Source organism: Pempheris klunzingeri, chromosome 18, assembly GCF_042242105.1.
Source record: "Pempheris klunzingeri isolate RE-2024b chromosome 18, fPemKlu1.hap1, whole genome shotgun sequence".
Classification (NCBI taxonomy): domain Eukaryota; kingdom Metazoa; phylum Chordata; class Actinopteri; order Acropomatiformes; family Pempheridae; genus Pempheris; species Pempheris klunzingeri.
Genome location: NC_092029.1, coordinates 2163597 through 2188280, shown reverse-complemented (window position 1 = coordinate 2188280; position 24684 = coordinate 2163597). Strand labels below are relative to the sequence as shown.

Here is a 24684-nt window from a genome sequence, read left to right as displayed (position 1 = left end):
ACTACAAAGGTGTAAATCTGACTCAGCGGTAGTCAAAGAAACAGGGAGAGGAATTACAGCTGCGAGCAACAGCGGCCACTACATCAGTCATATAGTCCTAATACATCATCTGCTACTAGCTAATGATATCGATTATCACACATTCAGCACACTGCTCTTCTCTTTAGCTTCACATCTGATAAACTAAACAAGCTCGTCTTGCTTCTTAAACATTTGGCGACAAATGGAAAGAGGGAATCTTTTGTTCATCACTTCATCTGGTTGCCTTTCTACTATTTATGAAGTCTTTAAGTATGTTTGTACAGTTCTGGTTATGATCTCTCTCCACACTTGTATTGTAGAAATGCACAACCAACAAAGGAAAGATGAATTTGATTGACTGTGGCACCTCCTTCCTTCTCAGATGTTGTTTATGGTGCCACCATAAGGGAAATATGTCTGCATTCCCTGCAGCATTTCGCCTGGTTTTATTCTTGGGAGGGTAAAAACCAATTTGTGGTCGAAACAGAAGAAGAACTGGAGGCGTACGGGTGCTTTGTTTTGTTTTTCGTTTCTGCAGCTTCTGCAAAAATGTTTAGATCTGTGTTTGTTCCCTGATGAAGGCTAAACTTTCGTCAGAGGAAACAGAAGAAATAAAAAAATAAAAAAAACATGGATTTAACACATAAAGCAGGTAAACAGAAACAACCTCAATCTCTCAGAGACAATTTAAAATCCATTATCATTATTTCTACTTAATTTCATTTGACGTGGGAAAAAACGGACCCATTTATATCTACGACAAGATCACAACAAGTTTTGTTTTTAAATCATCCAACCTGTTAAGCTTCTCACTACATGAAGGACACTTCTCAAAGGCTGAAGGTTCTTTCTTTGATGAATGAATGAATGAATGAAAGCACATTTTCTCATGTAACCGTAAAAACCAAGCAGCTACGGCGTCTTATTGTCAGAAAACAAACTTTGGCCACTATGACGATGATGACGATGATGATGATGGTGATGATGATGATGGTGGCGCTACATGTGACTCTTTTCCTACCTGGACCCTTGACGCTGTTACACAGGTTGACCGTGAGGTCGTCAACGATGTCCAGCAGGAACTGGAAGTCGTTGACGTTGTACATGTGAATGTCGTCGGGGTCGGAGGCGATGGACCTCAACTCGTTCTCATCGGCGTTCTTCACACCTGAGAGAGAAAAACCTCAAACTTAGACCCAGAAAAAGGACCGACGTGCGTCTGTATCTACTTCATATCTTCATGGCCAAGACTCGGTTAGTTTCAGGTTGTTCAGACTGAGAAACTCTCTCACCGATTGCGTAGAGCTCGATGCCGCTGTCTCTCAGGTTCTGCGAGTTGAAGACGATCTCGTCCTGAGACTTTCCGTCAGTGATCAGGACGCCGATTTTGCGGGAGTCGGCACGCATCCCGACGTTGGGTTTGAAGTTGTTCTGAAGGATGTAGTTCAGGGCCATTCCTGATTGACGGGAACAAAGAGCAGAGTGTCACAAATCCTCCGAGGACGACAAACAAACACTAAATATGACCTCTAGTCATTACACTTGTACGAGTGCATTCATTCTTACAATGAGTCAGTAAACAGTGTGACATCAGGCAACGTGTCTTTTATATTTTTACAAAAAATCGTATTTCTTTTTGAGCAGAAACTAGTTTTCTTCAGCTAACAGACCCCATTAAAAACATTTGGATCCCAAATCTGGATCAGTCTGAGCCCAGCGTAGGTTGACCAAAGTGCTGTTTACTCACCCGTCATGGTGTTGCCTCCTTTGTACGGCAGGTTGGCGATGGCGTTCAGCAGGGACGTCTTGGTCAAGTGGGCGTTCAGGTGCCACTCGGTCTTTGGGTCTCCACTGTACTGAGCCAGACCTGCAGAAAACACACACACACACACACACACACACACACACACGTGATGTGTGAAAACACCAAACAACCCCAAAATGATGCCAAGTACAGTTTTACCAACAAAAAACTGCAGTAATTAAAATCACAGTAGCAGCAGCAGTATAATGAGCTGTACTGATAGAACAGCAGTAGCACTAGTATTCATAAGGAACATTGCTAATAAGAGGTACAGAGGTGGAGACATCATCAGACATCACACAGGTTGTTTTATCAGAACACAGCAGCAGTGGTTGTATCAGTATTAGTAGTATTTAAAGTAGTCATAGACTCCAGCTGGTACTTTTAATACGTTCTAAGAGAAGTGACCATGTAACTTATTTTAAAGGTGCTTTATGAAGTTATCATCATTATTATTAGTATTATTTGGTTACTGTGGTAACAGCAGTGAAAATATTACCAATCTGGACTCTGTCGGGGCCGATGTCAAACACGCTGACCATGCGAGCGATGAAGTTGCGGATGGTTTTGAAGTTGATGCGGCCGATGCTCCAGGAGCCGTCGACCAGCAGCACGATGTCGGCCATCGCTGAGGTCTTACACTGAGTGTCTGCGGGGAGGAGGAGGAGGAGGAGGAGGAGGAAGAGGAGAGGGGCAGTGAGCGAGACGCCTGGTACACCGCAGACACCCACCACGAGTGTCCACATCAGATTCACATGAACCGTTTGAGGCGAGCGCGAGCGGAGAAAGTGTGGAAACAGTGAGAGGAAACGTTGTGGGGTGCATGAGGGAGGAGAGGAAGCTGAGGAAGAGGAGCACAATCAGACTCTGACAATCACAAGATGACGATAACGTTTGTACAGCAGGATGTTTTACACAGAAGTATGCAGCAGAAATGATCCACACTGGTAACATATTGTGTAACATCTGTCATTTCTGGATTAACGGCTCTCTCTTCAGGGCCTTTCTCTCTCTCTCTCTCTCTCTCTCTCTCTCTCTCTCTCTCTCTCTCTCTCTCTCTCTCTCTCGCTGTCTTCCAGCACAGCGAGTTGTTTGGGTTTTTACATCCAGCGGTGAAATCAGCCCTGCTGTGGTCTCCTCTGAGGCCGTCCCCTCTGACAGCAGGAGTCGGCCTCCCTGACGCTGTGATATACGAGGCCTCCTGCTCCCAAATGTTAACGCACATTCCTGCCTCAGGCACCTGTAGGGGTGAAAAATGGCCGCCCGTCCTCTTTTCTAGGACGACGTGCCAGGCGCCTGAAAAAAAAAAAAAACCCGGCCCCTGTGTGTGCAATTGAAAACAGGTTAGGAGACAATCGATTCCTTTTTTTTACATTTTTTTCAATCAGCAGGCCGTAGGAACAGATGCTTGAAGAGGATCAGAGTTGGATGCTCGGCTGCAGTCTGTTTGAGTTATACCACCGGCGGTAAACAACATGCTCATGTGTCCCTCCAACATTCATTAATAAAAGCAGATGTCGTAAACAGAGGCAGCCTTAAGAGGCATCTAATACGCTGCAGACGACCCAGCGTCTCAGAGCAAGAGTCTGACTGTGGGATGTAAATCACCGCTGTCCCGCAGAGACTGGCAGCAATTCTGACTTTTGTTGTTCTTGCGCTCAGGCCAGCGGCTGATGACGCCTGAAACCTTAAAATTCAACGACCTTTCCCCCAAAATCGTGAATCGTTTGACAGAATCTGATGCCTTTGTGCCTCCATGAGCGTTTTGGTTCCCGTAATGTGATTTAAATCACTCTGGAGGAAGTGAATTCACCGCCGCAGGTGCATTTGACCCGAGTGTCATCATTCTGTTGATAACTGTCTAAATCTTGGAGGAGTGAAAGTTATTTCCACCTACAAGCATTTTCCGGAGCTTTCAGCACGGAGCATGACGAGCAGCCATTTTAAGCCATCTTGGACGAGACTTTGTTGGATTAGCGTAGATAGAAATCATAAAATCTACTGAGCCCACATCAACAGATCTAATTCATGTCAACTGAGCAAACTCCACCAGGATTCAGCTGAACACTGCTCTCCCTTGTCTCCCTTTATGGCTTCTATTTATATCTAGTTTCATGGTTTTATTTTGTAGAAATCTTTCCACTCATATGGAGGTCGTAGAATTTTAACATTTCAGTGTTCAAAAATAGTAAAAACACGACTTTACTCCAGATAACGTCGAGCGGTTCGACAAAACGTGGCTGGAAACCAGCAGAGTTCTCTCACTTCACTGTCACGTCAGGGAAATTAAAAAAAGACTAAAGCATTTAATGACCTGTAAAAAAGAAGGTCTGAGCAGCGTGTGAAGGACGGCTGGACGCAGCGCTGCCAGACCATATGGGCCCGTCACAGAGGCTGGATTAAAGCCTCCACTAAGCAGTTTAATAATATACGAGGATCTCTGAGTGGAACCTCGGTGGAACATCCTGGCCTGTTCCCCTCTGGGTGGGCAGTCGGTCACCGTTTCTGCTCCCAATTACGGCAGGAATTTCTGCCGAGGGTCAGCACCTCCTCGGGGTCTCATGAGAAGCATAACATTTTCCTAACTGCATTCATGCCGGCGGCAGCTAACGTTCCCGATATGGAGTCTGTAATTGCAAGCAGAGTCCTTTTCCTCTCTTCGGACGACATAACAACGGTAAACATCTACTTTTAAATGACTTTAACGCGTTGGAGCAGCAGATGTTTCACAGCAGGGTGCTAACGAAGATTCACTGTATGTCTGTGGCTGCTCACACGCTGGCAAAGACGTCGCGCATCAATCTATATCATCAGTCTATAAATGTTAGTGTCAACACTGCAGCACATGCCTGCTAAATGACATGTCGTTGTGCTCCCGGTGAGATACGGGGGAGGCGAGTGAGCGCGAGCCAAGCAGCTCAGATTAATTTGTCGTAATCATAATCATGTGCGTCGCATTTCTGCCTGTGATTCCAAAAAGACAGTGACATTAAATCCCTTCGACAAGGAATAATTCAGTGTTCTGGCTCTGGGCGGCACTTCGCCGTCAGGCCTCTCCTGCTCTGAAACGACTGGGATGGGAGAGCGTCTGGTCTGCAGGCCTGCTCTTTAAGGGTGGCAGTGTGGTGCGGTCATCAGCTTTTACCAGAAGGATAAGCAGGAGGCGTGTAGGGCTCTTCACTGAGGGTCGTCCTCTGCTCTCCTGCCAGAGGCATACTCTGCCCTCCGTCAAACACCCCAAACACTGCAACCTGGTACTTTGTTCCCGACCTGAGGGGGAGAAAAAACATTTCACAGTCTCAGTTAGAAGACTTGCACAGTTTGGAAAAAGTAGCTTCTGGTCTTTGAGATGAATGATTTACTTTAATAAACTTTAAAGCTACTAAAATGAATTTTCATTTTGTGTGACATGACCAGCAGGTGCCTTTGTTTTGGAGGTGAGTAAAACTTTTCTTCTTTAGAGCGCGGCTGTTTGTAGAAGACATGGCGGTGAAGTTATGTATGTAATATGATGACAGTGAACTTTGTTTTAGTGCTTATACCAGCGGTGCTTTCAGATGCAGCCGCCGTGTTTCCTTCAAACTTCACTACATTTGTGTTTTAATCTACCGACACAAGATTGCAGACGTTCAAACTAATCCAGGAAGGTGGACGTTAGAAATGAATGGACGCCTGATTCTGGTACCAGGTCTTATTGGAGAAACTCAAATAGCTGTAACATTGCTCCCTTCAAAGCCACCAGACTCCATTCACAAAAACAACAATTTAACCTCCCAGGGGGTTTCTGGTCGACCACTGCCTCGATCAGTTAGTTTATGTTACTGTTTCTTACGTAGGATCCAACCAAACCCTTTAAAACACCAATGCAACAAAAGTTTTGTACCTAACACTCATCTCAAACCCAAAATATGTAAAAAAAACTAGAGAAATCTTACCTGAGTTCCTCCAGAACGACTGTGTTGTCATAGGGGCCGACCACGAGCTCCTCAAGGTCAATATCATTCCCAGAGGGGTGAAAGGTCACTTTGTAGCCCCGAACATCTCCGGGCGCCGGATCCCAGGAGACTCTGAAGCTGGTTTTTCTGGGCTCTGAGGTCTGAAGGTTCCTGGGAGCCTTGAAGGGCGACACTGTAATAGAAGAACCCGGCCAGAACTTCAGGACAAACTTGCACGGAACAAAAGTTTAACACAACTGCAGAGATTGGCAGAAGGTTTTAAGATATGCAGCCGCACCACATTCAAGCCAGTTTCTCATTAGTCCATAATACAATACCTTGAACCCGGTGTCATTTGTTAAAAAGCCCAGTGTCATGCTGTGTGTTAGTAATGGTAGTGTGACTGAGCATGTGTTTAACTGTGATTTTAGTGTTCTGGTGAGAAGACGCTGCTTCTTCGCAGCGCAGCAGCACCTGGAGTGTGAAAAATATTCATCTTAACAAGTCGTTTAAACTTGAAGTCGGTCCTGAAATCTTATTTTTGGTGGAACAATGGGGGGAAATAAATCTGCAACTTGGACGACAGAATATGTTTCCAAGGCAGGATGGTGTTTCTCCTCACAAGTCACAAAAAACTGTTTTGTTTCTGCAGCACTGATGTCTGATAGAAGATGTCAGAGGCCAGTTTTCAGATAGAAAGTCCTTCTCCTTACATTGAGCAGTAGAGATTAGCCTCAATGAGCTAAATTAGTGGATGTCTATGGCATCAAGGAGCAGGTTTTTCTCACAACTAGCGAAATATACCTTCAGTACTTTGCATATTTTGACCTAACATTGAAAAGTTTACTATAAAAGTGTCAGAAATATGCAGATTTGCAGACCCCAACCCCAAGAACCCCAATGTAATTGATCAGTCATTGCACCTGATCACAGTAGGTCCACTAAAAGAGCTTGTTTTAGCCACTGACAGGCTCAGAGTGTTATTCTAAGTGTGTGACAGCATCATGGAAAGGATCCCTACAGAGAGAGACCTGGAAGATCCTTTTGGTTTCAACCACAAACAGCCGTTATATCGCTCTCTGCACACACACCAGACTACATTCATAAAAATAGGGATTTTAGAGAACAGGACACAGGAGCTGCTGGTCTGCTGCTGCATCGGTCAGTTAGTTTGTTTGTGTTATTCTGTGACTTTGGTGTTGTAAAGGGTGAGTTCACACCCAACACAATATTTGTGTAACCTATGATAAATAAATTAACTAACTGATTGAGGCAGCAGGAGACCAGCAGCTCCTGTGTTCTGTGAAGTAAAATCCCTGTTTTAGTGAATGTAGTCTGGTGTGTGTGCAGAGAGCGATATAACGGCTGTTTGTGGTTAAACCAAAAGGATCTTCCAGGTCTCTCTCTGTAGGGATCCTTTCCATGATGCTGTCACACACTTAGAATAACACTCTGAGCCTGTCAGTGGATCAAACAAGCACTTTCAGTTTAGTGGACGCAGTTTGATTGGTTCATTCACCAGTTGCTCTGCCAATTCTAAAGGTTTTTATACCTACTAGTCAGATTTTTGGATTTCAAACATGTGAAAAAGGGGCCCAAGTTATGTTTTAAGGGCACTTTTACACATTTGTGAGGAAATGTAATAATATGAAGGAATCACATTATCTGATACAGAGTGAAGGGTCAACAGAAACCGACTGATTTGACATGTGGCTCTACAGGAAGAAGTCCTCACTGCTTCCCTAATCTGAGAAGAACTGCTACTTGATCCCATTGACATCCAGCAATTGAGCTAAAACAAGCTAATCCAACCATTCAACAGAGCTTCTGCCTGCACACAGAGACCAAAGCAGCACATCCATAGAGTTTAAGATTAAGATTTAAGATTTTATTTCATTCCACCAACGATAATGTTTTAAGGATGACAGCAGGTTTAAACGTCTTGGCTAGGATGGACATGTTTCTGCAGTGTACTGTCTGTCATAGGGTTGAATTATGGACCAACGTACGTGTCGTTCCTACTCCTTGCCTTGCTTTTCCTTCCCCGCGCTTGTAGATGGGGTGAACGGTGATGTTGTAAGTGGTCAGGGGCTGGAGGCGCTTCATGACGGTGGACGTGGCCGTCCCCGGGATCTTAAGGGCCACCTCTTTCCCCCCAGCACTGGGAACGTGCTTCAGCCGGTAGTGGCTCACCTTGCCCGGCGCCGGCGTCCACCGGACTTTCATGCTTCGCTCGGTCTCATCTGACACTGTCAACTGTTTACCAGCAGCAGAGGCTGAAAGAGCAAAAAGTACATTTTAGAAAATGAATTCAGTAACAACATGAGCTCTTGGGTTTAAAAGAAAATCTGGTATTTTTAAACCTGGGCTCTATTTTTTCATATTTCAGGTGCAGTTTAATCCTTTGGGGCTCTGACAGGCTCAGATTCTTTTTGGTTTAACCACAAACAGCTGTTGTATTGCCCAATTTAAACTCACCAGACTCCATTGACAAAAACAGTAATTTTACCTTTCAGGCTATGGGAGTTTTTGGTCTACTGCTGCCTCGATTGGTTAATTTGTTGGTGTTATTGTGTCTTATACAAATAGTGTGTTGGAGCCGAACTAACCCTTTAAAACACCGGAGTCACAGAATAACACAAATAAATTAACTGACTGAAACGGCGGCAGACCAGCAACTATCAAGTAAAATCCCTGTTTTAGTGAATGTAGTCTGGTGTGTGTGCTGTTTGTGGTTAAACCAAAAGGATCTTCCAGGTCTCTCTCTGTAGGGATCCTTTCCATGATGCTGTCACACACTTAGAATAACACTCTGAGCCTGTCAGTGGATCAAACAAGCTCTTTTAGTGGACCTACTGTGATCAGGTCCAGTTGTCCCAAAGGATCACGTTACAGCCATTATACCTGTTTGTTGCCTGTTCTTCGCTGCCAGAAGTTTTGAACCCATTTTTTTTACCATTTTGAACTCAAAGCATGTAAAAAATAGGGTCCAGGTTTTAAAAGTACCACAATTATCCTTTAAGATTAACTTTTAAACCTAATATTTCTATAGTCAGAAACAAAATTTGTTTTTTCATATATATTTAGATGTAAGTCAATTAGAACTGCAAAGATCCATTACATTAGTTTCCTCTGGTGGATACTCAACAGCCATAAACAATTATTTTTCATCTAAACCATTAAAGCATCCGTCTTTCCTTCTCTATTTTCAGGCCAAGTGCGGCTTCCCTTCATATTCCTTCCACAAGCGTTATGTATTCATAACTGCAGGCATAACCGCTGAGTAATACCATCAGCTTCATGCCAAAACTAATTGGTTATGAATTAGGCATTTACCCAGAGGTGATCAATTTGGAGGAAATGCTAACCACATTTTCCTTTTCCCCCGAAACAACCAAAGTCCTATAAAATGAACTAAACTTATTCCGATGATTCTGCAGGTGATTAAAAAACATTGCAGGGGAATAATATGTATATTTAATGATCCCGAGGAAAGTTTTTCAGACTGCTTAACTCCACTCTGGTGTTTTTTATTGGCGGAAAAGAAACACGGCATCCAACTTTTCAACGTGTTGATATATTTGGAGAAATCTGTGAAGCTGGAGATGCAATCGAGGAACAATATGTCCTAAAACGAGTCCGTTCTTCTACGTGTAGCTTTGTTTCAGGTGGCCTGTTTGGGCTCATTTGGACGTATCCGATTTCCCGTGCGTGCTCACAGAACGAGGATTGTGTCGGCATTTCTAGAGCGCACTGTGCCTCTGCTGCGGTGTGTTAGCGTGATGCTCACGGCGCGTCATCCCGAGGACACACACGCTGTACCGAAACATTCAGGACGGACAAACTGTCACCACGTCAGCTTGAAAAGAATCTGAAGTGAACACCTTAGTATAAATTTGGATTTTATTTCCACTGACCGTGACGCAGAGGCCTCTTTGGAAAACGATTCAAGTATGTCAGCCTTGAAATCAGTTTTGTTTTTGTGATAAAAGGAAGTATTGGATCCACTCTGGCTCACGCTCATGTGGCGAACCGCCCTGCAATCAAAACATAGAACCTCCTGCCAAATGTCTGATGCTGAGAATAGAGTAGAAACCTGCTACGCTTCCCTCTGAGGGGTAAAGAAAAGGGTCCGGGGCCTGAACGCCGGATTCAAACATCTGGATCGACCCTCCTCGCGGCTGCAGAGGTGATCTGAGAGCAGCTGATCTCTGCGTCCTCGAGCCGCGACGTTCAACTTCAGTGCTCACGTCTAAATATCTGTGCTGTCCAGGTTATTTTTCCAGGATCTCCTTGATCAACATTCACTAAAATACAGACGATTGTTTCTTTGGAAGAATCTCACTAAAACGTAAATGTTCCCATGTCACATTTAGCTGCATTATTACTGTTCACACTTCCTAATGCACCTTATTATTAACTAGTGATTGTGTTTTATCTTTAGTTTGTTTTATTCTTAAGGCGTCTACTATGATGACAATGTTCATTATTATGCACAATATTTCTATTAAATCTTAAATCAACTAATAAATAAAACAAAATAAATCTACTTCCGTTATTACAATCAGCGTCCACACGGTCATTACTCAGAAAAAAAACATGTGAAAAGGCAGAAATTAGCAAAGATTTGACATTTTTATGGGTTTTATGGTGATGTAACATTTTTATCAATTTTGTTTTACTGCTAAAGCTTTGGGGAAATATGTGGTCATTGTTTTTAGCTTTTTTTCTATTTATTAGTATGACTAGTGACATTTATATAAGGGTGGAAACCTCTTTTATTGAACCTTTATCTCTCAGGGAATATTCTCCTTCAGACTGAAAATCTCTTTTCTATTTCTGTCTCTGTCTTTTCTCTGGATGTGGAAATAAACCAAAGCAAACGTTAACCTTCAGTGGAGCTTTCCTGAACATACAGACACGGAAACACACATGAGAAGTCTGAGACCACACTGAAAATCTTTGATATTTTCACGTAAACCTGGAAACAATCAGCAAGTCTGAGGTTTCAGGAGCATTTATAGACACAAGACGTCATGAGGAAGAAATATTTAAGATTCTGCACCAACTCTAGTCATCAGATTTAAGCCAGTTTGTGGCATTTGACCTTCAGTACAAAGAAGCACAAATTAAATGCCATAAATTTGCTTAGAAATAAGGCAGAAGCTTAAATATTTGTTCTAATATTCATAATATCTTGTGTCTTTAATGGTATTTAAAGGAAATTTAAAGGAACTGTTGTTCTGACTGTACACAGAGAGACAAGTTTCTCCACAGTCAGATTCCTTGTTTGCTTGTACAAACTACAAACAAATAAAGTTGCTTCTGATTCTGAAATATAAACAGCAGTCTCACCGTCGGTGGTCTCCTGTCCCGTGAGCGGCCCGCTGTCTTTGTGATCGTAGGCGGCGACCACAGAGACCTGGTAGAGCGTCTCCGGAGTCAGACCCTCCAGGACGCTGCTGGTTACGTCTCCCGGCACCGTTTTCTCTCCGGCCTCCTCCGAGAACAGCGACTTCCATCGAAGCCGGTACATCTTCGGGCTGCCGGGCGCCGCTGTCCAGGACGCGGCAAAGCTGGTGTCGGTCACGTCGCTGGTGACCAGGTCTTTAGGGGGGCCCACCTCTGAAAGAAGCAAACAGGTTATAGTGAATACATACTAGAATATTTAGTGAAAAAGATAAAACAGTTTGTGACCCATTCCTCTTTTGTTCTTCGAGCTGTTTAGATTCTGGACTAACATTTAAAGACACACTCGCTGATTTTGCCCCCAAATCCCCTCGAAATCAGAACAGATGTCTGTGAGCAAGTTTTATATGGTATAAAGTCGTACTGGCCGTGTTTCTCAAATGTTCTTTCCATTATTTGTCAGTTTTTTCTTCTTTTTTTTTTTTTAAATCCATCTTCCCTTTAAAACAAAGGAGCCATTTGGACGTGCTGGCAGATCAGATTTATTTTCTAAAATGGAAACTATTAAAAGGCCATCGAGTGGACAGAAGGACTGAACCACTCACCGCAGCTATAAAGGACAGCGATGACTGGAGAAACACATGTGATTTATATTCCTGAGGATATTTTGAAGGCGTTTCTGCTTCATTAGTGAGTGCAGAGCGTTGGGAGACAGGAGACATGGGAGAGGAAAGACATGAAACATGTCAGGAAGTGGATGAAAGCGTCCGCTGAGCCAGACGGATAACGACTGGAGGAAGAAATCTCTTCATTGTACTTTATTGGACATCTTTACTTCATCAAATCAGCGCTTCCCTCTCTTGATGGAGCGCCAGCTGCAAACTTTGATATTCAGACACTTAAATCTAACCTCTTACCTTCTAACTAGCCTTCACCGAAGCTCTTTGGGGACCCAACGCCTGTCTCACTCTGAGTATCATAATGACCCTCTGACTTAAAGGAAACTTTCTTCTTATAATTTGGGGCTCATTTTCATTTCGAACTAAACTCAGTGAACTGTGATGGACGTTAAAAATGGACAGTTTGGGTAAAATGTCTTCTATTCGCCTTCGTTCTCTCTTCCTGGTAAGTTTGTCTAACTCTTCATGCTCGTGTAGAAACTCTCATCTCATCGTCTGACTGCTCGTGTTTTGTGCAACGTTGCAGCATTCAGAGACTCCGACAATAAACAGCGAGTAAATTTGTTTTGATCACTGATAGAAAAACAATGTGACAATAAAATTCAAATTGTAATAAACCTGAATTATTCTGTCAAATGAACCAGATCAGTGAACCTAATCTCAGTTCAACCCTGCAGCTAACCTGAATTTAACTGTGGTGCCATACGGCCGCTATTCGGCTATTTACACCCGGTCCGGTCACACAGTATTAGGTGTGATACTATCAAGATTAATACGGGGAATTTGGTCAAGGAGATCATCACATCCTGTGTGAGACCAACAGTAAAGTTCAGTAATTTATTTGTTATCTTATAGATTTCAGTTTTCTTTTATTATCATCCGTCTTCAGTTGCAGTTTGGTTAAGTTTAGGCCCCAAAACTACTAGTAAAAGATCGTTGGTTGGGTTAAAATAGTAAGTCAGATCCAAATCTAAAAAGCAGGGTACATTAAACACAAAATTCTTCTGTCTAACATGCTCCTTTACACCTGGATGCAAATATTTTTAAACCTAGACCCAAACTTTTCCACTTATTTTGGGTTTGAAATGACTGAGGCTTGTTTAAAACATCTACAAGACACCAGTCGATTCCTTCTGGTTGTGCATTTCCTCATAGAGATAATATAAACAGGTCATTTGTGCCAAACCGGCTCCTAAACAGATGGTAAACCAAGAATATAAATAGAAGTATTTGTGGAGGTTTTCGTGACTTCGGCTTAACGTGAAAGCTGCAGCACACAGAAGCCAAAACCCCTTAAAGATTCATTTAACCAACCGAGAGCAACACATATGGTGACTTTCCCCCTCAGACTGAGCAGCACGCTGGAAATATTTGTGAATGATGGAAGGAGGATGAGGAGGAAGAGGAGGAGGAGGGTCGATATGAAATTATAATCCTTCTTCAGACTTAGAGAAGGTGACAGCGTGTACAGAAGAGGCGCTGGAACGACCGAGAAGCCAAGTTTCCACAACGTGATAATTACCGCAGAACATCAGATCCGGCTTTATAATCAAGAGGGTGAGCGAGAAATAAATCACGTTCTAGCTTCTGCCAATTGATACAGATCTTAAGAGAGGGGGAAACACCAGGCTCTCCGGGTGTTTATAGTCGGAAAAATTGTTTCTGGACTGGATTCAAAAGAGCAAAATTCAGACTACTTCGTTTAAAAAAAACACAATTCACGCTGACGGGGCAGGAAAGTTAAAGACAAAACATCTGAGAAGAAGTTCGCCATGAAGGCCGTTTCCCTTCCTGCAAACTGACACCGGAAATGTCATTTTAATTTTTCTCTTAATGTCCAAACATGTGGCAGACAGAGGGAGCGCATCGAGTTGAGAGGCAGGCTTAAATTAAAAGGATTCACTTTCTCAGCGGCTTTAAATGCTTGTGGTAATATAGGAAATGCAGGTGGACTCTAAGCAGGCTTTTATTTTGAAAGGCTTCAGTATTTCTTGAATGGATTCTACTGTCTACTGGCTGTCATTTCATGTGTCGCTGAGTCGCCGTCCGTTCACCGGACAGACGCCACTGAAACCACCATTAGCAGAGAGCCGGGCGCTCCGCTGCTGCTGCTGCTGCTGCTGCCGCCATGTTTTATCTGCTTCAAGGCAGCGCTGTCCCTCAAAGCTGGAGGTCGAGTCTGGAGGCTTTCGAAAATAACAGCCGCAGACAGCCATCAGATGGAATATGGAAATATCTGGCATCTGCAGACGCCGACTCAAACGCACTCAGACCTGTTTTTCCACAGTCCATCAAGAGGCAAATCTGAAGAAAACCACAGGCAATTAAATGCACTTTGGAAGATATTTCCACTGCTGTGCATGTCATCCTCATCTATCTATCTATCTATCTATCTATCTATCCATCCATCTATCCATCTATCTATCTATCTATCACAGAGATGCATCTTGGAAGAAGAATATCGCCTGATGTTTCCAAGTGTAATTCTCTTTTCTTATGCATCTTTTTCATATTATTGTAATTATCGCCGTTTTCATTGCTGGAAATGTTTCCTGACGTCTCGTTCTTCGATCCAAAACCAAACTTTTGGCACAAAACCGCTAAACGTGTTTATAACATAACAACATAATAACAATTGGACTTTAAATGGAAACTTGAACATCTATAATCCCCGTGAAAACTGGGCAAATTACATGTGCTGAGGAGGCTTGTGTGATGAAGTCAAAAGCTCCAGAGCAGCGGCTGAATGGAACTTGTGAAATGGAAATGTTTTATCGGCAAATTTCAGGTCCAGTGTTTGATGCTACGTCTCTACTATCACAATAAAAGGTGGTTTAAAGTAGGAACGGTTGAGCTGTAGCTGTGCAAACATAGAAACAGATTCATTAGATCATGTCCTGAAATGCTGCTCGATCTCTGAGACACAGTTGAACAAACTCTTCTTTGACTGCAGTGGAGTCGATGTCTGTCGTCTACATGCTCTCCTACAGATTTCTGCCGTCGTTCTCCGAGCTGAAAAGTCTCCGTCCGAGACTCGGTCTGGGACTCCCTGCTGCTGAAACCTCACAGTCACACTGGAAAGTCTCTTGGCTTCTTACTTTGTGTAAACTTGGCGACTCGAAATGTTCCATCTACCGTCGGCCATTTAAAAAAGCAACGTGACGCGCAGAGAGCGACTGCAGCTTCAGCACAGGTGGCCCAGCTGTGATGGAGGGAAGAGCAGCCAGTCTGGCCGTGTTGTTGGTGCTCAGCTTCGGCCCCTCGTGTGGTTTTAGTGCAGCCATATTTTCGGAGCATCCATTAATCTATTCGTTGTCAAAAAGTCAAATCCAATGATGGACGATATGAAGGAAACATTTTCTAGATGAGTGGCTCCTAAAGTTTTCATCAATCTTTTTATTAATCACAGGGAAACATCTGTTCACAGCCAGTTTGTTCTTTTGTTCTTTGTCCCTGTGCTAACTTTTATCTGAGACCAAAAACGTTCTCTGGTTCATCACGACTCTAAACTAGGAACCAAACTGAGACCGAGCGAAGCCCGACTGTGGCCGAAAACCTGCAGCTTTCAGGGGACCGAACTGGAAAGTAAATGTTTGGAAACTGACTCCAGGAGCCTAATACAGGTGTAAGACTGTAAAAAGCTAATTTCACTTTAGTTTGGCAGGTCAGAACAAGCTGGAGGTCCCAGACTGATCGCACCAACAGCTACGATCAAGAGAAAAGAACTTTCTCATCAATCTAATCAAATCTTCATCCCGGCTTTACGACTTTTCGCTTCAGGCTCCAAGTGGAAGCCGTGATAATTGTGTGATTTCATTGACGCACAGTTTGTTTTCCTTTAGTGATCCCTGAAGTGTTCCCGTCTTGGAGGGTTTTCCGTCCCACGGCAGCGTCACGCTGTACTGCTCCTACAATCAGGATGTCCTGGTTAGCGTCGAGTGTTTGGGGTCCTTCCAAACGAGCGTTAAAAGTGAAGGACTTGGTGAGGAGGAAAAAGCCAAAAGCAGCTGCAGAGCTTTTTTATATCAGCTGTGGACAGCTTTGGGCCAAACAACTCAGCGAGATGGACCACATCTATCCAACTTGAGCTTTACGCAGGGATCTACTGTGCCATTGTTTGAACAAATCAGGAACTACTGAAAACAAAAGTCTCTCTGTAGCGTTCATACAGTAGTTTGATTTGATTTATCCCAGAAAGCATCATAACCTGCTGATTTTGGCATCAAACAGAGTTTTCCATTTTAGCATCACGCGGTTGTAAACAGAAATCTGTGGCGAGGCCCAAACTTTAACTTAACACAGGCTCTTACTGTACAATAAGAGTTTTTACAATAAGAAAGAGTGAGCTCACTGCTTTTAATGTGGGTACAGTATCGGTGCAGCGGAGGTTTCCACTGCTTGAGCTCCACATGTGAGGGAAACAAAGGTAATGAGGAGCCTCCTGCCAGCTGCCTCTGATGTGGGCCAACACCAGGGATGTCTGGGGGCCTCACCGGCACACTTCAAGTGTCCTCAAGCCGAACCAGACAGTGAACGCAGCACAGTGGAACAACCGAGCTGTGCCGGTAGCCCTCACCGTCAACGCGAAGCATCGGAAAGAAATAAAAAACGAAATAATTGATTGCATGGCACCGCGATCAGGGTGGCGAAGCACAGAGACTGTGTGCAGCACTAGTAAATTCCAGGCAAGCCCTCACAGGGAGGAGAGGAAAGAAAGGCTGCAGCAAAGAGGGAGGAAGAGAGAAACAAAGAATCAAAGAGAACCGGGAGGAGAGGTGGGAAAGACAAAGACGAGAGGTGAGAACGAGAGACGGCGTGAAACACAAGGAGACATAAACAGAGAGGAAGACAGAGGCAGGAATGAGTCAGTCCTCCCAGCTGGGTCACATTCCTGTCCGGTCTTGCTGTTTCTCATCTTTACCTACGAGCGACAAGACGTTTCCAAGAGGACACGAAGCTACAAACTGATGCCTGACACTTGCGATAGTGTCTTATTTAGATAACACGTGCTGCTACCATGGCTGTAGAAAGAGTTGACGGCTCCTTTGAACGTTGTGGATGAAGCCAAAAAAAGACTTCCCAGGTGTAAAAAGTACCCAGATCTCCTTCATCGTGGCCCATCGTGCCGGCTAACTTCCTGTTAGCCCTTCGCTAACCTGAATGGGGACGAAATGATTTAATCTTGTGTCTCTTCTAGACTTTCCAAATGTTATCGGACTGAATGGATCAAACTCGATCAGCAGGCATCTCTTTCACAGTGTAAGTCTGTGGAAAAGAGACTTTTTGGGCCCAATGGCGCCACGTGACGGCCTGACACACTTCCTGGGGCCTTGACTGCTCTTAGCTACTGAAGATAATGGTAAATGAACAAGCACATGAGTTATAGAATAATGAAAGTTGCAGCCATGTTGTAAACATCCTTTCAGTTCTGGTTTGACTTTTTATATTCTGAATTTGCCCGTTTTTCAATTCAAAGGGGAACTTGAAACTATTTTTCAGATGTGAAATTCAGACCACAGAAATGAATTTTCAGTAACGTCACTTCAGCGCTGATAGTAACCGCACACTGGACGTCCTCCTCCTCACCGCCGCTCTCTGCTCATATTTATTATTACTCTCCTGTTACTGACCTTTGAAGCCTCCCTGGATGGAAGAGCAGGCTGGCTTTGCTCCGGAGGCCACGCTTACACACCGCCTTGCATTAAATGTTTGTTTTAAGATCTCCTCGGATGATTTGGTCGTCTTCCAGGGTTTAGTCACAGCAATTACAGCGAGACCTCAAACATTAGCTGTGGTTCTTGACTTGAATAAAAATAGTGTAATCGCTTAATCTGGGGGGATCAGCAGGTCACAGCTGTGGAGATAATGTCTAGCTTTGAGTTAGAAGACTTTATTTTACATCTCTACATCGGCTGTGGAGCCAGATATGTTAGTATATTTATCATTCTCTGCATCTTCTGCACCCAGTACGTAACTAAAAGCTCATTTTATGGATGAAAATAGAAGATAATCAAGTGTTTTACAGGGAGCTGTGTCTTAATTTAAGATAACAATAATTTTGTTACACATCTAACGGAAATTTTCATCTTTAAACCTGAAATAATTAATATTTTTGACATCAAAGCTGAATGAATGTGAAGTGACAGACACACGGATGGTGAATAACGTGGAGCACTAAGCAGCTACACACACGCTTATACACATACTTCCTTAAATATTATACTAACATGGACCACTTGTGATCCACAGTGGATAAGGAGGCTCGCGGCCAAATATTTGTGCATCATGTCTGGATGAAAAACTCCGTCTGAGACGTCCCTGACCAACACACCGACCTCCCAGTTGCTCCACTTGAGCTGCACAGTAGAAAGCTGTGTTTGTCCTGGGTCGCGACCAGGATGTGAATTAGTGTGAGAGACGGGCATGTTCACACAATTCCCTTTGGAAAAAATAATTGTTAAAATAAAGCGGTGACTCATGTGCCCTGCTTGACTCCCTGGTGTTAACGCCTACTGCTGAGTGTTACTGAGAAATGTTTTATTGTTGCATCTGCCTGACTCTGTGTTTTTCTTTCCTACTGAGGGGTGAAATGTCTTGGATTTTAAGTGAAATGCACATCTTTTTTTCCAACAAATTATCACCAAAAAACTAAAAAAAAAAAGAAGAGTGAAGTGACTCCCAGCAGCTGCTGTGACCGACTATTTTTCCCAACACTTGGTGGAAAAGTCTGCAAGCGAAAGGGCAATTCGTGCAAAACCTCAAGGCACCGCATCAAGTCATAGTTCTGAGATAAAGTCATGGCACAGTAAACATTGTAATGGGAACAATATTGTAAGCTATACAGGGAGAAGAAAAACATAAATCCATCTGAGGGCCAGCTGGGTGTTTCATGTCAAAGAGGTGCAAGCTGGGATTAATCCTGCCTCGTTGCATAAACCGTCAAAAATACACCAAAAAAAAAATCAGCTCAGACGACAAGCAGCTGCAGCGTCTGAAGGATGTGGAGCAGGAGGTGAGCGGTGCACTCAGACACAGGCGCAAATGTTGTTGCCATGGCAGACAGGAGCATCATCTGTTTGTTTCCAGCTGCGTCCTCGGAGTTTTGGCTCAAGGTCGATAATCTTGAGTGCCTTCGGAAGATACGTAATCCCTCCCTGAAAGCGCTAAAGCTAGCAGCCCCCGCTGGAGGTTTCTCCACGAGTTAATCTCCCTCAAAAGGTGGCAAGAAGTTCCTCAACGCCGCCATCCAGAGAGCCGCCGTGCTTTCTCCGTTGTTTATCACCTTCCAGTACATCTTGACCCACTTCTACCTCCCAGCTTTCTGCGCTTCCGTCTGTTTTTCATTCCTTTCCCTGTAAGGCAGGACTGACCTGACGGGGAGCTTGATGGGTGGCAGGTTGTACTAACACTGCAGGGTGAGGAGTTCACTTTCCACCGGGGTCAAAAATGTGCGGCCTCCTGGCGACTCCCGGGCAGTTTTTTTTGGAGTGAAAGCAAACGCCACATGGCAGAAGACGACCGTCGCGGTGGACAAACGGAGTCACAGAGGATGTCAGAGAGAAGTCTGAACCTCTTTCCACTGTGGTCTTTAAAATGGCGCAGACAGACGGAAAGACAGACTGCTTGGACCCACGGTGTGTTTTCTTCGTCCAACATCTTTGTGATTTAAAGCCGCAATTAGTTTTTTTTTATAGTTTTTAACGTCCCACAGCGCAAACAAAGTGATCAGAAGACATCTGCAGGCACCTGTTATGGATCAGAACCACTGACTTAACCAGCTACTCAGATTACTGGAACAAAAATCTGTTCTGGGACCCAAAATTCGCCACCAATTGGAGCTGAAATCACTCAGGGTCTCCTGGTCATTATCTGCTAACCCTCGGTTGGTTTTTCTGAGTATTCGCACTCTTTCTTCACGGCCTCGTGGCACCACATGTCACAGTGAGTCATGCCATTTACGATTTCAAGTTAAATTAGGCTGTTTAGAAAAGTGTCCTGGAACACATTATACATGTTCTAGGACACTTTTTATGACAAATGTAATGACGCGCAATTTGAAATGATTTTTTATGAATTAGTTCTGTGTTTCCACATGTTTTCCTCACACAGTAAATATCTGAAAATAAATCGAAAAGACGTGTTAGTGCTCCTCTGACACAAGAACCTTTCTGATGGGACATTTTGGAGCCGTAGTACAAACTAACAATGTATTCACAGCCGAAGTTTTCATTTATTTTGACACACATATTGTATTTTTTTGACTTGTTTCCTATATTTTGAGCTTAGGGACTACATTTCCCATCATGCAACAATCCTCTGCATTACTTTTTATACTGAAGAAGTTTACATTTCATGACTATGAGCTCCGATCTAAAGGAAAATGTGTTTTAAAAGTAACTTGTTGGGCTGCACAGCTTCGACAGGAATAAACAGCCAACATTCGCAGCACGGCGCCGCAGCACGTGTCCTTGAACGCAGCATTTCTCCCCACCAGTTTTACACACTTTTCCCAAGCAGCCTGCTATTATACCAGCTGGCTTTGATAGGATTAACTATCAGCTCAAATATTTACAAAGCTTTGAAATTACTGTAAACTTTGAAAACATTATTTTGCACAAGAAACAATTCAACAGCCTTTGTAGCAGTTCCAAAAGTTACTGCACTGTATTATAAATGCACAGCAGATACCCTCCTGATATATTAGAGGTTTGTCTGAGGTCCAAATAAAATGCATCCAGAAGTACCAGAAGTTTTATGTTTTCAACAATACTTCAGTTGAAGTAAAAGAGAAGAAGAAAACAGTGTGCGTGCTCTAACCGTCTCCACCCCTGAAGCGTTCTCAGTCTCTTTCAAGGATTCTGTTATTCAGTGTTGTGACAGCACAAGCTATCATATTTAAAACGTGCAGCCATTGTTTTCTCTCTGGTGCCAATTTAGAGATCTTTTCTGCTCAGCAACAACACCGTCGACTCACTGACTGCCTGACACAACTGACAGCTACCTGCAGTACAACCCAGCACAAGGGTTTTAAAATAAGACCAGCAGAGGAGGAGACACACGTTTAGTTCATGTGATGAGCAGTAAACATGTGTGACGTTTTTCCCAAAATGGGAAAAAGAAGTAAAAATGAACATCAGAAGCGAACAAATATCCAAACAGTTGAATATTCGTGTCCAGCTCTTGTAACTTCTAAACACATTTATTGATGTCAAACATCAGATAAGCGGCTGTAACTAGAAACAGTGACTTCATTTCTTACAATATGAAGCTACGCTCACCTTCTTTGGTGGTGCCACGGGTGTCCACCGTCGCTCCGGAGCCGGACTGATATTCAGGAGTGACGGAGACGCGGTAGGTGGTTCGAGGCCGAAGCTCCCGCAGCACGGTCGTCGTCTCGGGGCCGGCGGTGGTCGTCTCCAGCCTCGAGCCCTCGTCCCCGACGGGTTCGTAGGTCAGCCGGTAGCGAGTGACGGCTCCTGGAGCTGGCTGCCATGACACCCTGAAGCTGTCCGTGGTCTCTTCGGATACTCTGAGGTTCTGCACCGGGCCGAGTTCTGCAGCAGATTAGTTAGGGTGTTACTCCTCCAATTCATCATCTTAGAAAATAAAAGGTAAACGTCACGAGTCAGCTGTAAACACCTTCTAAAGTGGTCTCATAGCCGGTCACAGGCAAGCTGCCCCCTTTGTCATAATGAGCAATAACGTTGACTTCATAGCGGGTGAGTGGGGTGAGGTGGGGGAGGAGGGCGGTGAGCTGGTCCCCGGGCACAGACAGGGACACATAATGCGCATCAGCTTCGTCTGCCGGCTTGAACTGGATCAAAAAGGACTCGACGTTGGCGGCGTCCATCTCCCAGGAGGCCCTGAAGCTCCTGGGGGCGACCTCTGAGAAGGACAGGGCCTTCGGCTGGACCAGTCCTGGGAAAACAGAGGGTACACAAGTTAAAGGAACGTGGAAAAACATGGAGAATAAGTTTGATCTGAAATCTGCCAAAGTCATATTGGATCTAATTATACACAGAAGCATCATGCTTTTACTTTTACTTTAGTTAAATTAGGTTTAGTTGTTAAGAAAACCCCTTTTGAGCCTCAGCTTAATGTATGGAGAACATTAATAACTTCCTTCTATTCATCTGTTGATGTTGATCTGATGTATACGATCAAATCTTGATGGCACAGGAGGAATCAACAGCACAAAAACAACTTAACTTAAGGGCATCTCAATACCGCTTAAGTGAAAATGAAAACCAACACATCACACAAATCTTTTATACATAAATTATTCTGATTTTCACCTTTAAACATAAAGTTTAGCTACCTGTACATCTTATATGCAAATGCACAGCTCTAATTCAAACCTAGTGGGGTGTTTTACTACGCTGATCTTAACTTTAATACCTCAGATATGATGTCTACGAGTCTCCCCAGACCATTTAAAAAGGGCGCTTTTTATGGTCCATGGCTGCTAAAGATGTGTTTTTCCCCGATTTGGTCATTTGAGGTTAGACCCACAAGCCTGACTAATTCATTCACTCAAGTCTGCAGCTTATCTTTAGTTATTCTTTTGGACGATCACACAGTGGACAAATTACTTCCAAGAACTTTTTAACAATCACTTAACTGCAGCCTGTTGAGTGGAAAATCAAAAGTAGTTCAGCTTTTCACATTTCCAAAAATCTTTGAAGCCATCCTCTGTAGTCCCAGGATGTTAGCCATAAAACAGTAAAGGAAAACTTCGGTATTTTTAAACCGGGGGCGCAACTTTAAATGTTTGGGTTCAAACTGACTGGTTGGCACAAAAAGTATCAGAGTTGGTCCAGTAGATCGGCAGGCTAAAAAGGCTTCAAAGAAATCCTTTGGGGCAACTGCGTCTGATCACAGTAGGTCCACTAAAAGTGCTTGTATTTGCCATTAACAGGCTCAGATTGTTATTCTAAGTGTGTGACAGCATTATGGAAAGGATCCCTACAGAGAGAGACCTGGAAGATCCTTTTGTCAAAACCACCAGACTCCATTAACAAAAAAAGAAATTTAACCACTCAGAACACAGGAGTTGCTGATCTATCGCTGCTTCAATCAGCCAGTTTGTTTGATTTTTGTGTGTTACAGAAATACTTTATTAGGTCCAAACTAACTAATTTAAAACACCAAAGTCACACAATACTACAAACAAACAAACCAACTGAGGCAGCAGCAGACCAGCAGCTCCTGTGTCCTGTTCTCTAAAATCCCTGTTTTAGTGAATGTAGTCTGGTGTGTGTGCAGAGAGCGATATAACGGCTGTTTGTGGTTAAACCAAAAGGATCTTCCAGGTCTCTCTCTGTAGGGATCCTTTCCATGATGCTGTCACACACTTAGAATAACACTCTGAGTGGTGCGTTGCCCCAAAGGATTTCTTTGAAGCTATTGCAGCCCGTTTGCAGCTGCTGACTGAGGTGATCTACTGGACCAGTTCCCAAAACCTTTTGTAACCAGTGATTTCAAACCCAAAATATGTCACACAAAAAACTAAGGCCTAGGTTTAAAATCCTGGAGTTATCCCTTAAATATAGATAGCAGGTAAACAGAGATCACCAATGGTGATGGTTCTCCTGGTTAAGAGTGGGTTTTCACTGGGGAAAAAACAGCCAAGACTTCCCTCCAAAGAAAACAGTAGCAAATGAAGGAACCTTGGGGGTAGAAGTGCTGACCTATATGCCATTTAATAAAGATGTTCAATCAACAAACCATCTGACAGCTACATCATTAAAACAACATCAGGAGGGCGGCTGCTGTGAAACTCCCCACAGTGGGAGCTCAATAAGTTGGATGGAAGCTGTGACCGCTCAGCTCATTCAGGCTCCTGACCGCTTCTCCTCGACGACATATAAAGTCATTATTATATAAGAATTATATAATCGGCAATCAAAGCTGCTGTGAGTCACAATCTACGCTGGCAGACCTGGCGGAGCAGCAGGGTGATTAATATTTGGCTCTAAGTGGACGAAACAGCCGTTGAGAGCAACTCTTCCTCCCTGTTTGAGCTTGACTACCAGATGTTCGGGGGTGGCTAACGCTTTCAGCACAAAGGATGCCTTTCAACGTCAGGTTTTGTTTACAGATATTTGACAGACGACACACCTGACAGCCTGGATTGTCCTGACCTGATGTGGTAATAACTGAGTCATCTGGTGCCTCATCTGGGTTCAGACAAACGCAAAGAAATCTCTGCAACCACTACTTGACCCAGTTCTAGTATTTCCACATGCAGGCAAAGAGCACTCTCTGTGCCCTTGAAAAGATCAAAAGGTGGACATGTGTTTAACACATTGAGGCAAAAGAGGAGGGTTCGGTTGAAATAGACACTCTTGGAAAAGTGACATGAAAGTAATTGTGTGCATATGGACTGTTGGTGCAGCTCTGTATTCTCCTCCACAGTGAAGGGTGGTAGAGTTACGTCTGACTGCTGCACTAATTAATTGTTAAAATGCTGGTTTGATCACTGCACATGTTCTGAATCATAACAGTTGACTAGTAGTTCCCATTAAACAAAAAAATTAATTTGCTGAGCCGCAGAATGATGATTTGTTGCTGTTCATGTTACATGTGCGAATAAATAAAGTGGAGTAAACACAACAACCTTAAAAGACTATAGTAACAGTGTGGTGCTCCATCATTGGTCCATTTTTGTTCACACTGAGCCAGTTTATGCCACAGAATAAACACAGCTAGCATACTAAGATTTAGCATGAAACTGTTCCCAGTGCAAAACAATGGATGACCACAGGTGAAACAGCTCCCAAGCTCCTTGCAGACCATTGAAAATATGCTATGACTGCATCCTCAAGCTGAACTG

At 43.6% G+C, this 24684-nt stretch overlaps 1 protein-coding gene across 1 annotated transcript in view; it reads right to left on the bottom strand.

Moving 5' to 3' along the window:
- The window catches only part of col12a1b (collagen, type XII, alpha 1b), a 131924-nt gene that overhangs the window by 90878 nt on the left and 16362 nt on the right, over positions 1 to 24684 (bottom strand). The window contains exons 11-20 of the mRNA XM_070849932.1: positions 21489 to 21767; positions 21128 to 21403; positions 11116 to 11385; positions 7770 to 8036; positions 5761 to 5953; positions 4971 to 5095; positions 2325 to 2474; positions 1769 to 1888; positions 1314 to 1478; positions 1043 to 1189 (exon numbers count right to left, since the gene is read on the bottom strand). Of these exons, the coding sequence (XP_070706033.1) occupies positions 1043 to 1189; positions 1314 to 1478; positions 1769 to 1888; positions 2325 to 2474; positions 4971 to 5095; positions 5761 to 5953; positions 7770 to 8036; positions 11116 to 11385; positions 21128 to 21403; positions 21489 to 21767 (1992 nt within the window). The remainder of the gene's footprint in view (positions 1 to 1042; positions 1190 to 1313; positions 1479 to 1768; positions 1889 to 2324; positions 2475 to 4970; positions 5096 to 5760; positions 5954 to 7769; positions 8037 to 11115; positions 11386 to 21127; positions 21404 to 21488; positions 21768 to 24684) is intronic.